This window comes from Apaloderma vittatum, unplaced genomic scaffold (genome assembly GCF_000703405.1).
Source record: "Apaloderma vittatum isolate BGI_N311 unplaced genomic scaffold, ASM70340v1 scaffold3562, whole genome shotgun sequence".
Lineage (NCBI taxonomy): Eukaryota > Metazoa > Chordata > Aves > Trogoniformes > Trogonidae > Apaloderma > Apaloderma vittatum.
In genome coordinates, this window is record NW_009704100.1 from 120,227 (window position 1) to 137,009 (window position 16,783).

Below are 16,783 nucleotides of genomic sequence, written 5' to 3' on the forward strand. Positions count from 1 at the left end.
GACCCCTTGTGCAGTGCTGTGTTCAGCTCAGGAGTCCTCAGCACAGGAAAGACACGGAACTTGTTGGACCAAGTCCAGAGGAGTGCCACAAAGATGATCAAGAGTCTGGAACACCTCTCCTATGAAGAAAGGCTGAGAGAGTTGAGATTGGTCAGCCTGAAGGTTCCAGGGTGACGGTATTGCTACTTTGAATATTTAAAAGGGACTTACAAGAAAGACAAAGAGATACTTTTTGCGGGTCTGTGATGACAGGATAAGAGGAAATGCCTTTAAACTGAATTAGATTTAGATTGGATAGAAGAAGGAAATCTTTTATGATGAAGGTGTTAAGACCCTGGACAGGTTGCCCATGGAAGTTGTGGGTGCTTCATCATTGGAAGTGTTGAAGGTCGAGTTGGATGGAGCTTTAAGCAACCTGATCTAGTGAAAGATGTCAGTGCCTGTGGCAGAGGGACTGGACTGGATCTTTAAAGGTCCTTTCTAACTCAAACCATTCTGTGATTTTATGGTCTATTTATATACAGAAGGTTTTTCTTTGTCTTTGAATCACAGACTCATTTATATTGGAAACATATTCTTGAGATTCTTTAGTCTAGCTCCCCTACTCAGGCAGATTCAACTATTGTGGGTTTTCCAGGGCTATGTCTAGTTGGATTTTGAATATCTCAGCAAATGAAGACTCCAAAATCTCTGTGTTCTGGTGTTTGACCACCCTCACACTAAAAACAGTTCTCCTCATGTTGAGAACAATTTTCTGTTTCTAATTTGCCTCTTGTCCTTTCACTGAGGACCACTGAGAAGAGCTTGTCTTGCTTTTTTTCATTCCCTGCCATGAAGTATTTATACTCATTGTAAAGAGCCTGTTTTGCTGTTAACGGTCCCAGTAAGAAAGGTACTCAGGCTCTGTAAGGTTTCACTTAAACTACTATTGGAACTAACACTGTAAAGAGAGAATAGTGTAGACAATCTTGCGTCGCATTGGACTGTGGGAGCCGCAGGTGGTGTAGCATCGAATAGCCCACTCATCCACAAGCAGCATGCTGGGCAGTCCCTTCCTGTAGCAGAGATTATCATGTGTTGGTCATTTGACCTATAACAGAACTTTCTGACAAGGAAACAACTCTGTTCACTCCTTCTACTGGCGAACAGCAAGGATTTTCGCTTGAGAACTTCTTGGGACACTTGTAGAGAGAGGCAAGGCCAGGCGGGTGGTGTAGTTGCCGCTAACCGGTGGGAGCTGCCTGCGGCCTCCATTGCAGTGTGCTAGTTGAGTCCGTCCTGCCACCAAGGGAGCTGAGCTTGCTCCAGTTAGCTGCTGTGTGGAACACTAACAATTACGGGTACCACAGTCTTCCAGTCAAGATCTTTGCAGGTCCTTCATGGTCCAGAGAACCTGCTAATCTGATATATTGGTGTACTTCAAAGCCAGCATGTTTGGCTTGGTTGTCTGTGAGCTTTACTAAGAAATGATTTAGTGAGTTGCTGTACAGTTGTTCAGGTATTTGCCTTTTTCGATAGTAATAAAGAAAGCTTAGGAGCCTACTACTAACATGAGGAGCTGTAATAGTGTTTGTGAGGTGATAAATAGATGAGGTGCTAATAGAAATAAAATGAAAAAACAGTCGATACGGTTTAGACTTAGAATGCCCTACTCTAACACTTTAGTTATTTATTAAATAGATCAGTGTAATAAGAAGTTTATAATTGTTTTGTACGTGTTTTCAGACAGTTGCATATTATTTGCAGTCTCAATCATCAACACTTACTATGTTGTCTTCTGAAGTAGTTGCCTGTAATATTTCAAACTACCACAAAAGACATAAAAAAATCAGTTCTTTTTCTGTATACTGAGCTGAAGAATGTTTTTATGATCTAGCAATGAGTTATTTCACATAATAAAATGAAATTTTCCTGTCCGATTTTGACTTGGATAATTGTTAAAAACAGGGTGCTGGGTATTGTTTCCAGAGCTTGTGTGAAAATTTGCATAGTGTTCTCTATATATACATATTGTAATGTTGTGGGCATAGTCTTCTGATATGGTATATTTCAATATTTTTTTTATAGCAAGTTTTCTAAATTTCATTTTATAATGGAATTCCCGGCATGCTTTTGATTGAGCATCTGGATATAATGCTTCTTTAGCTCTATTTCTGCTGAAATGTATCTTATAGAAGCTGTAGCTTACATATCTGCACAGACTGAAAATACATCTTTTTCTTATCTTTCCATAGGATAAGAAATGGGTTCTCAATCATGAAGATGTCACACTGGGAGAATTACTGGGCAAAGTAAGTGACCAAGTTAGCTAAATAAAGTTTAAATAAGTATATATTAATCATTGAGTCTACACATTTCCTTTTTGCTTTATCTTTTAAATTACTGTGGTATTCAGATTTTATGTCAATTCTTTTACTTTAATACACAAGACAGATCTGTGCTTTAAATAAATTTACTGGTAAATGATATATGTGCTGGAAGTTTTTAAATAGCGTATGTTTTTTTCTCTTTTGGAACACTTTTAAGATAAGTAGATCTCAGTTTTACTGTGGCTGTTTTACTTCATGTAGTCTTACAAAAAATGTTGCAAAATATAAAACTATGAAAAACATGTTTATATATTTATGTATAAAATTTATGTACTTATAACAAAATCTGACATAGTAAGATTATTATATCAATACTTGTAATACAAATGTTTGTTATTTTGTTATGATTTATTTTTAAGTCACTTCACAGTCATATATGTATTGAATTATTTCTTGTGTAGTGTAGTTCATATCACAATTTCGGCTTAGGAGCTGTAAGTCTAAAAGCAGGTAAGCCCTGTACCCCACCTACATTTTTAGCACCTTTGCACCAATATAGACAGTTTCCCATGCCGCTCTGAATGCCATGTTCCAAAACATTCCTCAAAACCTGAAAATTAGGTTTATCTGACGAGGAGACAAATGAAAACAGTAAATGCCTTCTTACTGCGATATACACTAAAAGAATTGATCAAGAAAGGGGGAAATCAAATACTGTCAGGTAATTCTGCTACCCAGGATAAAATGTATTTGGCAGCATTAGATGGCAAAAACTATTATCTACCAGGAAACAGAGCTGTGTCTTCATAAAATCAGGTACTGTCACAGCTTCACATTCTTAAACAGAATCAAGGGGGAAAAATAAAGATGTTTCAGGCATTAACAAAGCTTTGTCTTGCTAAAAAAATTATTAATGTCTTGATGAAGAAAGACAGAGTAATCTGAAAATGTATTCATTTAGTAAACTGAATTTACACGTGCGTTGCATGTTTTTGGCACAAAGTATTTTTAAAATTCAATAAAAACAACTCAATGCTTAAAAGTTATTATAGAAGGATATGTTCTTTAAAAAATACAGAACAGGGTAAAAACTTTTGCAGAACACAGTGTAAATGTTGCACATCCATCTCTAAAAGTTATAGTCAAACTAGAAGAGATAAGAATGACAAGACCATCAGCCTCTGTATGACTAAATGTTAGTTAAAACTACAGCTGTTTACCGTGGAAGTGAGAAATATGAGAATCAATAAATCTTGAGTGGCTTGGAAAAGAGGAGGAGGAAAATTATGAAAGCTTAATGTGTAAAGGGATGCAAACTTTAGAAAAAATAAAGATTTTCCTTAATTTCAGGAGTGAGTGGTTTGTTTATTTACTCAGTATTAATTTTATAATTCCCAACAAAATGAAAGCTTTATAAAAGGAACATGTTGTACTAAAAATCACATACACACACAAACACACACAAATTAAATATTTTAAGTAAAGAAAAAAGACGTTTTCAGTATTTAAGTAGTACTTAAGATGGATTTAGTTTTCACTGTTAGTTACTTCTGACCAGAAAGCTAGAGGAAAAGTGTATAGGGAGTGACTCAGCTTCTTGCCTTTGGACACTCTTGGCATTTTAGATATCAGAGGTGATGTCCTGGCCTCTGGAAATGCTGTTTTAGAAGAGCGAATTGATGTCATAGATCCTAGATAGATACCAGGGCACAGAAGTGGAATTCATGTGGAAATTTACCAGATGTAGATTTAAAACTGAGTTGTATTTATTCTTTGGGAAATACAAAACTTAGCAAAAGTATGAGTCCATCAGTTTTCACTGTTTTTTCTTCTCTTGTTTTCAGTGTTATATATCCCACAATTTCCTTCTTCCTTCAGTTTGTGTCCTAATTGATTTTTCTTTTGTTTTTATTTAAGTAAGCAATAGATCTGATGCAGATTATTCTATGGTCTTTATTGTTTCAGTTTTCTTCTGTGAAAGATAAAAAAATAAACAACTTGAAGAACTAAAAACCTGATTACAAAAGGAGCTACTTTCTAAAGTCCCATCCAAATGTGAAGCCGTGCATACTTGCTTCTGTAGAGCAGTCCTGAGATAGCTTTTAAAATAGATGTGGATCACATAAGTTTTTCAGTGCAAACGTGACAGTGTATCTTTTGCAGTCGTTTTCATTTATGATAAATATTCAGTGTTTTCTTAGCTTGCATTTTTCCTGTCTTGTATATGTGAGAAGGTTTATGTTATTTTGATGTGTTTTGTCATAGTTTCACATATCATAGAATCATAGAATGGCCTAATCGTCTTACATCTCTTTTAACTCTGCAAGTTGAAAACTATTGATAAAATACACTAGTGTGAAATGGAAAATTGCAGAAGAAAGAATAAGGAAAAAAAAAAAAGTGCTACTATTCAGTGTCCTGCCTGGATGCCACCCTGTGCAACCTGCTTTAGGTGAACCTGCTCTGGCAGGAGGGTTGGAATTCATCATTTCCAGAGGTCCCTTCCAACCCCTAACATTTGTGGTTCTGTGTCTGTTGACTTTAAAAGTTACTAAGAGGTTTTATGAGAAAACTGTAAATACAAAGTTAATGTGTTTTTCTTTTTTTCCAGCAAGGTCAAAGTAGAATCATACCCTCTGTCCATATAATGGATGTACTATGTGTGTGTGAACTGCATTGTGTTAGGGGCAGATACTGGAAGAAAACCTCATTTGGCTTCATAAACACATCTCAAAGTTCCATACCATTTGCTTTAGCTGCCTGCATAATTTTTTCTGGACGTTTGTGAAGATTTTTATTTTTTTTTTACTTAGAATGATTTTTTTTTCTGATTTCAGGGTAATTTTGGTGAGGTGTACAAGGGAACATTAAAGGATAAAACTCCTGTTGCTGTAAAGACATGTAAAGAAGATCTTCCTCAGGAACTAAAAATAAAATTTCTGTCAGAAGCCAGGTAGATTGTCTGAATTTAACTGAAATACAGATTGAAATGTATACTTATTGTGGGGTATTTTGGGGGGTTTTATTTGTTTTATGTTTCATAATTAGATGGATTTACAAAATCTGATCTTCAGAAAAATTCAAAGAAGCAGTAGTCAAACTTCTTCCTTCTCCCCCTTGGTACATTTCAAACTGTTGCCCTGGCAACTAAACATAAGCATTTTTAAGGTGTGAATGCGGTAGCATCTGCACTTGCTGAAACTGCCTCTTTGGCAAAGCAAGCTATGGCTATAAAACACCATTTTTTTTTCTAAGTGCTTCCATTTAGAACTTCTTCTGAGATATGCCATAAGGATTCAGATAAGGTGACTGGAAGATACTGTTAATTTAGAAGTGATTATACCAATCACAAATCATACCGTACATGCGTGACTAATAGAGCTGATCAAAGTGGCTAGGCAGGACTCTATAGTCCCCATTTAGTAATTTTCTCTTTGTAAGAAGAATTCACTCTGGTAGAGATATTCTATGCTGTGTCAGACAGCATGTGATTGCATACTTATTTTTTTAATGACAATAATGATGCAATATGCTAAATATTCTGAATACAGACTGATGCAGAAAGGCAGGTTCTGAGACCTCAGGATAGAGGGGCATTATAAGATAATTTCACAATTGTTGAAATTAAATTAGTTCCTCTTACTATGACGCCTCATGTGTTTTCGTTTTTACTATCAGTCTAGTAGGATCAGTTTGGACAAGGAAAAAAGATACTATGTATTTAGAGAATGAAGATCAGCCACTGTATCTATTGAATAATTTTAAACAACTTGTAACTTGGCAGCTGCAGAGATGTTTCATTTGTTAAGCAGCCTGCCACTAATGGAGTAGCGTTAGTCTAAAAAATGAAATAATTTCCCATTAAATACATATGTGTTAGGTAGGTTAGTATTTTACTCTTGATCCTAGAATAGAAGGGAGAAAAAGGAGGTGCTTTAAGTCAGCAAACAGTAGAATAAATGTAAGTTACAAGGTCACAGTATAAACTTTCCTTGCCCCTTGTTTCACTTACAAGTCACAGCATACTGGTTTAGGCTACAAATATTCTTATTAAAGTAACATCTAAAAAAATGTAAATATTTTTGTTCAATTCCTAAAGTCAAAACTGCTTTCTTTATAGTCTTCTAAAACTTGCATTATTTATTAATCTGTTAATTCCAAAAAATTGGAATGAGTGTGCCTTTGAAAAGTGCAGCAGGGAAGTGTAGAGGCATGCTGTGCATGCTTTTTAGTTGTACCTCCTCTTCTACTCCAACTTTGAAATGTTGTTTGATTATAAGGATTCTTGAGAAAGTGCAAACCTGTCAGGCCATTTTTCAGTTGTGAGGACAAATATTATATAGACAAATGATAAAATTACAATGATAGTAATACAGTGTTCAATCCTGAATTATTAGTGTATCAGGATGCCCTCCATTTCAAAACGAATTATGATTGATCTGTTATGTTGATTTTTTTCTTTATAACAGTCATGACATGTTCCATTAAAATAACATTAAGGGTTTAAGATATTTTCCTGTAATATTTAACCATTTTTTTACAATAAAGATCATTAACGTAAAAAACTTACTGTATGTTTTGCAGAATACTCAAACAGTATGATCATCCTAATATTGTAAAACTTATAGGAGTTTGCACGCAACGACAACCTATTTATATTGTTATGGAGCTTGTTCCAGGTAATTGTTTTACCTTTTTTTTTCCCCCTCAGTCTATTTCCATAGGTATTGTTTCCACAGTGTAAAAATAATGTTTCATATTTGTCTTTATCTCCATTCTTATAACTGATTTCAAAAGTCGCATTTCTTGCGAATTTCTTTGGAAATACTAGGTTCTGCTAGCTGTGGAGTGGAGTGAACCCCACAAATCTGTCGTTTTCCCACAAATATGTTGTTTTTCTGTAGCCATTCAAGACGACAGAATTTGCTGAAAGGTGTCTCAGCTCTGTCTTCGCTTTCCTTCTGACAAGCTGTTACATGAGGCTTCCTTTAACAACAGAGTTATCTAGTGAGTGTTAAGATGCTTGTATTTAAAGGAACTTCATTGCTGGGTAATGTTTCAATTTTAATAACTCAAATTTGGGTAATTTTTGGTAATATAAAATTTCCTTTCCTTACCAAAATAGATTGTTCAGTTTATGGGTTGATCTTGCCTTATTTCTGGAATCTTGATTTCATGTTATTCAGCGATGGATGGAGAGAATTTGAAATTATTGGGATGATAACATGCTTCTGAGCAGCTCTCCCTCTGTTGATTTTCTCAGCAGTTTGAAAACGTGGCTTTGGAAGCCTCTACTAATGCTTAATATGCAACACTATATTTGTTTTATATATCACTGGATTTGTCTTCAGAATTATAGGGCAAGCTGTTTTAAGAACCATTTCATTCATAAAGACTTGGATTGTTTATAATTGTTGAGTACTGGCTTTAGTACAAGAGCACTGATGAAATCTTTGACCTATTTGAATTTTCTGCCTTTATTCGGTGAGATTATATTAGATTGTTATATTTGTTCATGTGATTTAATTTATTAAAATGGAGCAGTGTCCTGGGTTTTAAGGCATACATTGGTAATCAGCTTCTGTGAAGATGAAAATAAATCCTGATCTTTTAACACCTTCACCGTTCTCATTCAGGGTTTCCAGAACCTAGGACAAGTTATTGAAACGTACTAATACACTTCAAGGGGCAATTAGTGAGAACCCTTCCTTGACTCTTATGTCTGTTTTGCAGCTCAAGTCTATCCAAAATTTGTTGTCTCCGAGCTTTGATTTTGCAAGAAACTTCTTAATTCTTACCCAATTTTGCTACTCTGTAAGTCCTCTGGGTAGCTTCCATGCTCGTTTGCTCTCACAAACACTGTACAGTGTTCGAGCCAACACAATTTTCCAAATTCTCTTACAACTTTGCTGGCACACCATGAGGCTGACCAAACCTGCTAGAAACAATAAGGATGCCAGCTCTGAGGAAACATAACTTTTTCTTAGATCAGATCAGACAAGCGGTGATTCTGATATTACTGGATTTCTGTTTTCTGGGGCAATTTTGGATGAGGTTACCTGAAATAATAATTATTAGTGCTCTATTTTGTTATTTAATGCCACCTGTTGAAGAACAGAAAAGTGGTAGGCCTATTGGCTTGCACTCAACACTTAACTTTCTCAGTATCTGCTTAGTCTGTGTTGTGTTTTAAGTGTGTTTACACCTGAGGCTGTTTACACAGTTTAACTGACATTCTTTATAATAAAAATAAAAATGGCATGGTTTAGATTAGAATCGTATTCTGTAAATGTATGACTGAAAAGATGTGTAATTAATAAATTTCTGACAGTTTTTTGCCTGAGGAAAAAATAAGAAGTATCTCCATAAAATGTGGAATTTCTCCTGTGTTTTCTGACTTGTTTTTAACATTTGCACCTTTTCTATTGTTTTTACATCCCAAATAGCTGTAGGCTGTACAGTTACTGTGTCTTTTGAGACTGCTGGGATGTGGCTCAGTAGTCGCTAACTCTGCTATTCATTCCACATTCAGATTTCAATTTAGATTTTTAATTTGTTCAGGTATTAAAAATGTATTTTGAAATTTTGCACTTTATGTAGAGAGGTGCTACTCTCTTGGTGGTTCTGTCATAAACTGTCTCTGCAGAGAAATCTCTTTCCTTTTTGCGAATGTGAATAGGATTAAAAACTTTGCTTCTGGATAAAGTTGTCAGTGAAAACAATAGAGAAGGTGGCAGGTGCATATTTAAGCATCTGTGCATCCACTGTTACATGCAGAAATGACCCAGGTGTTGCCAACAGATGAGAGAAAAGAAAGCAAGTTGTCAAAGGCAATTATCCTTTGTAGCTAGATCCCTTTTCTCCCTGCGTGTGTGTTAACATGTGGCTTGTATCCTGAAGTAAAGACCACACCAATAAAGAAATATCAAGAAAGAGCAAGGATTAACTGAGATGATAAATAAGGTAGCAGAGCGTGTTACGAATAATAGCCAGAGTGAAAAGGTAGATAAGAAATTACGTGTGTTAATGAAAAAGAATTGTCATGTGCTTACTGTTCACTAGCTTGCTGTTAGTGAAAATCCCTCATAGATTACTCCAATACAGAAAGACTTAGTTATTTTTTTTACAGTCCACCACCTGCCAAGAAATGAGAGAAACAGCTTAAGTTAATGTGTATGTATCTTATATAAGTTCTTTTTAGCAGAGTTATATGTGGAAAAATACATCTTATCCCCTTGCCATTGGCTGAGTTGTTTAAGGCCAGGTCTCTTTTCAGTCGTGTCCTGCAGTTCTTTCTGCAGGAACCGCTACAGGTGGGAAGGACAGGAACATGCTAAAATGCATGTAGCAGTGACAATGTCCTTCATATATACATGGAAAGTTACATGTTTAGAAGAAATATGATGTAAAGCTGCCTTTCAGGAATATACAATGAGAGTTACTAAAGAATAAAATCAATGATTTTTGAAATCCCAAGAAAATTGTTCTCTCCCTCCTCCCTTCCCTTTCCAAAATTTCTGAGATAGCCATTGAAATTGACTCAATGAGTCCTTATTTTTTTCTTAGAAACATTTGCAAGTTAACAGAAAAATCTGATTTACAGGCATAAGTTATGCTAGCTAGCTGCTGTGAAAAAGCAATTTAGCAAGGCAGATGTTTTCAAAATGTTGATTTGTGGTTGCATAATGGATAAATTTGTAGTAACCTTTAAAGTATTCTTGCAAATAATCAATTTGCAAGAAACATTAACTAAAACATTAACTAAAAAGAACTACTGCCCAGATCCTTACAAGAGCCCAATTCTGAAGTTGTTGTGTGGCTTCCCATCAACCTCGTAATTAAAATTAACCAGAATTTTGCAGTGGCATTGGCAGGGAGGTTTTTTTGTGATTTTTTTTTTTTTAGTATACTAAGAAATGAAAAAACTCTGTTTGGAAATTATCTTTGTGTCACAACATTTTGTTAATGAAGACATAGGGATTTTCTCTTCTTGTTTGGTATTTATGATTCTTTCTTTATGACAACTGTAGTTACTAGTTTAAAAGTATTAAGTTGTTAAAGAGATAGAAAATTTGAGGACCGCAAGAGCCATGCATTTATATGCTGATTTTCTGCATATGTTTTGTGTTTCTGATAGAAATTGGACTTCTATTTCTGTTTTGGTGTGCTTGCTAGCTTCTACTCTTCATACTCTATCATGACTCTTAATTTAGGTTGAGCCTGAACAAACATGTATGTGCATGTCACGTACACATGTGTCAGGTGTGCCAGTTGTGCTGGATTGTAGATACAGAGACACAAGTAATCTCAGCTTCCTGGGCACACAGTGTGATGTCTTGAGCCAGAAAGCACATAATGTGAGATCCAGAATCGATGTAATCTGCACAGTGAGCCACACTGTCTGCTTTGTGGAGCATTTGCTGATCATGTGTACAGCATGTGCCCAGTAAGGAGGATGCATCCAGTGGAGGACTGCATTATAATTGTACGCTGTTATGACCTCAAGCTTTATCTTGCAGCAATACCTCAAGATAATTCAGTGGGTAAAATCTTCCTACTGGTTCTGACTCCAGTGACGCTACTGAGCAGATAAAAAGTGTTTGACTGCCAGTTTCTTATTCTGTCTTTACTGTCTAAGAGGAGATTTCAAATGCTGTCTTAGCACATAACTAATGAGACGTCCAAGTCAAAAATGCAATGTTTTATTTTACAATACAGTGAAATAAATCTTACGGTAATTGCTGTATCATGCAGTGAATTTTAAATTCTGCGTTGAAGGAGTAGAATTATTGTGATCAGCTCCAGCAAAAGCAGAGTGCAACTCTCAAGTTGATGTAGGTTGCTAAAAGTTATTTTCTTTGTCATAGTCTTCCTTTTTTTCTTACTACTATATAATGAAATGTTGGCTAAGATGATTTTATAAGGTTTGTTGCAAAGATGGTGTTTGATCAAGGTTTTTTTTTCTGATATCTTTGGATCTAAAAATACGAATACTGTATTATTTAATATGTCAATACAGTATTTTTTTGTAATCTGTTTCAATACATTTATTTAGTATTCAGTGAAATGCAATGAATTTCAGGAAAAGAAACTCTGCATGTTGAGGTTTGCGAAACTCTTGATGTTAGTATAGTGCCATGAGTTTATATTGTCATATGGACTTCACTAACCAGACTAAAGAATAATGTGGTAAAGGTAGGATAATAGTCTCAAAATTGCTCAGTGAGGTTGCTGTGTGTTTGAAACTGTGAATGCAGTCTGTAGCCTTCACCACAGGAATTTTCTAATAGAAGCCTTTATCAGGGGGTGGTTTCCAAAACTAGGAACAGCAAAACTTTGTACAAAAGCATGGCTTATAGTACTGTATAAGCATGTAATTTTTCTCTGATGCCACAGCAGTCTAAAAATTTGAGCATTTTACTCATATTTTCCAGGTTAATTTATTCATTTTTCTTTGCTCTATGCCTTTTTTCCTGGTGATTTTTTTGTACTTTGTCCTGCATTGTTGACCTTAAAACTGAAGGAAGGGAAATAATTATGAGGAGCTGGTTTGATATTCAGAACAAGAGGAGAACAATTTGCCAATGTCTTTTAAGACCACATAGGACATAAGGAGTTTTCATAACAACTCATTTTTAGCAAATTAGAGACACTGTCTGGAACACCACTAACATTATGGCAAAGCTTCCCAGAGTCCAGACTGACACCCTGAGACAAATAGAGGTTACGTTTTGGTGGTGTACAGAGAAGATTGTCAGGGAAATGATGAAGGAGTTGACAAATCCTGCTTCCTGTTCTTTTCTCCTTTCAGAGTGAACTCAGCATCTTTTCATGGAAGTAGACAGGAAAAGAAGAAACTAGAATGTCCTTCCCTTTTACCCTTCCTCGCCATTATCTTCCTGATCCCAATATCTGCCTTAGTGATCATGGGTCTTACGGTATTTCTGCTTTGAGAATAAGGGATTTTAATTCACTGAAACACTCAGGATCACTTAACTGTGCTTTCATCTACTCTTTATTTATCATGCAATCTCCCATGTAATCAAAAAGAAATTTCAGGAGTCCCTTTAAACTCTTGAGTGTTTTTTCTTTTCCTAATTTTAGGGGACAAATGAATCAAAATCAGATGTAATCTAGAATATGCAGAAAGCAGTCCCAAGGCACAAAATTCTTTCTTCTCCTTCTTTGTATTTATTTCAATTTACTTGAATTTTAGCCTGCCCTGAAAGGAGAATTTAATTTAGAGGTAGGAACTCTGCATGTTCATGAACTATGTGTTCTAAAGTTGGGCATTTTGAAGTTAGATGTGTAATCCTGTGGTGCAATTGTGCAACTTGATGCAACTTTTTCCACAGTTTGTCCTGTAGAACCTCCAAAGATCCCTTTATAGCTCCAGCAAAAAGTCTCCACAGGTTGTCAAGATAAGCACTGTCATCACACCTGTAGCAGCACTCTCTGGAAGGATTTGTGTAATTGACAGTGGATGGGAACATCTTTATCACAGAATCGCAGAATCTCTTTGTTTGGAAGAGACCCTTAAGATCATGGAGTCCAACCATTTACCTAGTAATTCCAGGTCACCACTAAACCATGTCTCTAAGCACCAGATCAACATGTTTAAGTACCTCCAGGGTTGGTGAATCCACCACTGCCCTGGGCAGCCTGTTCCGGTGCCCAGTGACCCTTTCAGTGAAGAACCTCTTCCTAATATCCAGCTTAAACCTCCCCTGGCACAACTTGTGGCCATTTCCTCTAGTCCTGTTACTTGCTACTAGCAAGAAAAGGCTGAGCCCTCCCCTCTCGGCCGTCCTCTTTCAGGTAGCTGTAGAGGGCGATAAGGTCTCCCCCTCAGTCTCCTTTTCTGCAGGTTAAGCAGCCTCCGTTCCTTCAGCCACTCCTCGTAAGACTTGTGTTCAGACCCTTCACGAGCCTTTTTGCCCTTATATGTTAGAACAGTTGATTCTGGGTGGTAGAAAGAAGCTTGTAGGCAAATTCTCTGTGACCTACTCCTTTTTGCTCTTGAACTGTTTAGTCATTTGCTGATAGCCTGCATTCTGTTTCAAGTTTCCATATATTTAAAGATTTTTATAATGAACATACTTAAAATTACATCCACATAAATATTTTGAAACAATTTTCTTTTTGCTAAGTCAGGCATTCAGAAATAGGCAATTCAAGAACCTGGTATCTGATGAGCCTTGATTTAGCTCCCTCTAGCATATATATTAGGATAGGATAATACTGTGAGTATATTAGCTATTACAGTATTATGAAAACTAGGTCTCTTTTCTCTAGCAAGTCCTTACCTCATCCAGTTCTGAACAGTGTTCCAGGAGTTCTCATCTCCAAATCAATTCTGTGGCTGTAGGCCTTATTTAGGCTATTCTATTAGTAATTTGCTCTGAGTGTGATTCCCACACACCTTCCCCAGTGGGCATTTCTGGATATTTTTCACTCTAATGCTAAATGCCTCGTAGATGTTTCTCTGGAATACTAGTGTACATTCCTGATATCACTATACAATTCTTATTTGATAGTGAATATGTGGTTGCAAAAAAAGTAATCTTCTATTTACCTGGACATGGAGTTTATGTTCACTAATTTTTTTAGGCTCATGGTGACATACGTTACAGCAAATTTGTTGAACACTTTCAGCTTGAGACAGGTTGAGATATGCTTTTATGTCTAAACAGCTATGAAAACATCCAGTAATCTAGTAATATGGGAGGGTTGTCTGAACTGGATTTCAAGTATGTATCTTCAGCTTATATCTAGATATATGTTGTTAGCTTTCAAGGTGGAGTTCACCAAGGTCGTAACATCCATCACTGCAAATGAATAAGGTAGCCTGTTCAGATTTGTACTGCATCATTTGGGATGCAAATTGCCTATGAACTTTGATGCAGAAACAATCCAGAGGTGACAGTTTTTATTAGCTCCAGTGCATCACTGCTTGATTTCAGCTACACTAGCTCCCAAGCATGTTAAGAAAGACCATAGCCCTTTTCAGTAGTGACTGTAACAGGATCTGATAAGCCATTATTAACCCAAGTTCTGGGCTTACCTCTGCACCCTGTTCACACTGTTTTACCTGCAGTTTGCTTTGGTTGAGCTTAACTTAGTCCATCTCATCTGAAATTTAGGTGACTCCATTGCTACCTTCTGTATGTTACAGCACTTTTTACTTGCACAGGGCATGTTAGGTCAGGAGCATTTGCCAAGAAAGCCCAGTATTCTGCCTGATCCGCTATCACTGGTGCTAAGGTAGAACTGGTATAACCTACTAAATCTTAACTGACTTTTATGTGGCTACTGTGGTTTTCGGTATGTAGTGATACTTTAGGTTATAGCACCAAATCAAAGACAACTCCATGTATTTCTGCTGTTAGTTGCATTGAAGCCAACAAGCCCATTTATAGCCAAGAGTCTCAGTGCTGAGACTAAGGTATGTGTAATTTGTTAATTGTTAAGATGGACAATATCTGTATTGTCTGAGCTTTTCTGCAAAATGAATTATCATAGTGAATAAAGGAGAGCTGACACTAAGAGTAGCTGAAGTATATGTATGATGTGCCTTACCTGAACCTAAGGTTAGCCTTGCTCTTTCTGAGGTGCAGCTGATTTCATACACAGATCTGGAATGCTGATAGATGCTGAAAAACTGTTAACTTATGGTTTCACATTACGTGATTCATCTGCTGTGTTTCCTACTTTATATGATGGATTTGTTCTATTTCGTGTTTCTGGAGGCAGGAAGATCTTCATAAAGATCACACAGGGTTTTTTCCAATTGCTTCTCTTTAGAGATCCCTTAAAACTTTAATAAAGTTTTGCATGACCTGCGTCATTGGTTGTATTGTGCATCTTCAGTAGCTGGATTTTGCCAGCAAATTTTAGATCTGTGTCCTATCTTGCAGTCACATCCTGAATCTTTACTGTGTGCTGTCAAAAATCAATGCAATAACAACAAAAAAAGTCGGTCAAATTCTAGACAATTTCAAATTAGAGGTATGGTGCAATTTTTTAACGGTGAGATCTGGCTTTGTTTTCTGTTGAATTCTCTTCTTTAGTGAAATAAGTTATCTGACTCAATACCTGGTTGTTGCTAAAGCCACATTCTGTCTGCCCTACACAAGACACCTGTCTGTTTCTGTAGTTTTTGTTTCTCTCTCATGTTATCCTTTCCCCTCTGCGAAGCTTCCAGCTTCCATTTTTCTCTCTCTCTACTTCTCGGCAGCGTGCCACACTTCTGCCTCTGACATCTCTTTTCCTCTCTTGTTGGGCACATCACACTATGAACCAGACACCCTCCTGCTGATTCCTCTCTCCATATTTATGTCCAACTTAACCATCTCCCCTCCCAGCCCTCTTCTAGTACACAGGCACATGCAACATACAAACTCCATTTCTTCCACCCTTCCCTTTTTCTTAATCTTGCACATTCACTCTCCTCTGCCTTCCTATTTTTTACATAGTTTCCAGCTGTGAGGATATTAAAAGAAAGGAGGGAATAGTCAAATTCCTTTATTGGGGTGTAGGTGGTGGTGAGTAAAAATTCCTTTCAGCTCAGAGCCTTTCTGTTTGATAAAACAAGGCCAAAGGCCCACTATACAGTCTTCTCTTATTGTAAATTTGAGACTAGACTTTATTTTTTATCTTTTCCAGTATTTTAAGCCTTGATTATAATATATTTTGTGTCAAGATTTTGCAAAAATTAGTCAACAGGTTGGTGAAATTAGAAGATCTGTGTGCATCTTATTTCTTTAATTTTATTTATTGGTATTCCTTCACATTATTTTTACTTTACCTAGAACAACTTTTAATTAAAATACTTATTTAACATTTCTGTATTTAAAAAGTGTTCATTGTTTTTCTTGAGATTAAAAAAACTCCATCATATATCTTCTATTTTAGGTGGGCTGTCACAACTTTCTAGTTTCAAGTTCTCTTCAAGGCTAGTGATTATTGGGTTTTAGGCATAATCCAATTACAGGAATTAATGAAACAAAACTGAATGAAAGACTTCCTGGCGGAAGATAATTTTTCCTTTTACTTAATTTCTTAAGTAGGTTTCATCTATGCACTCATAGTCCTATATCCTCATAGCCACAGTACCAAAACATAAAGCTGAAGTAGTCTGGTCAGAATTATTTTGTGCAGCACAGAGGGCAAGAGATGCTGGCTTCTGATGTCTTACTGTGATTTATGGTTTCTTCTTGGCAGATGATGATGGATTTGGTTGGGAATCGGTTTTTATGCCATTTGGGAATAATTTGTCAATGTGTTAGGATCACTGGCTTCACACTCAAACTTACCTGATCCACCTTAACTCTAAGGCAAAGTTGCTGACCATTGTCAATATTTGATTCATTTTGAATGGTATATGTACGTAATCTGGCCTCCTGTTAAAAGGAAGTGAAATAGCACATATAATATGTTGTAGCCTTCACCTTATCCTCATTTTATTGTAGTGT

At 36.3% G+C, this 16,783-nt stretch overlaps 1 protein-coding gene across 1 annotated transcript in view; it reads left to right on the plus strand.

Moving 5' to 3' along the window:
* The window catches only part of FES (FES proto-oncogene, tyrosine kinase), a 171,933-nt gene that overhangs the window by 108,080 nt on the left and 47,070 nt on the right, over positions 1–16,783 (plus strand). Inside the window, exons 13-15 of the mRNA XM_009864898.1 lie at positions 2,235–2,291; positions 5,147–5,262; positions 6,894–6,988. Coding sequence (XP_009863200.1) covers positions 2,235–2,291; positions 5,147–5,262; positions 6,894–6,988 — 268 coding nt within the window. The remainder of the gene's footprint in view (positions 1–2,234; positions 2,292–5,146; positions 5,263–6,893; positions 6,989–16,783) is intronic.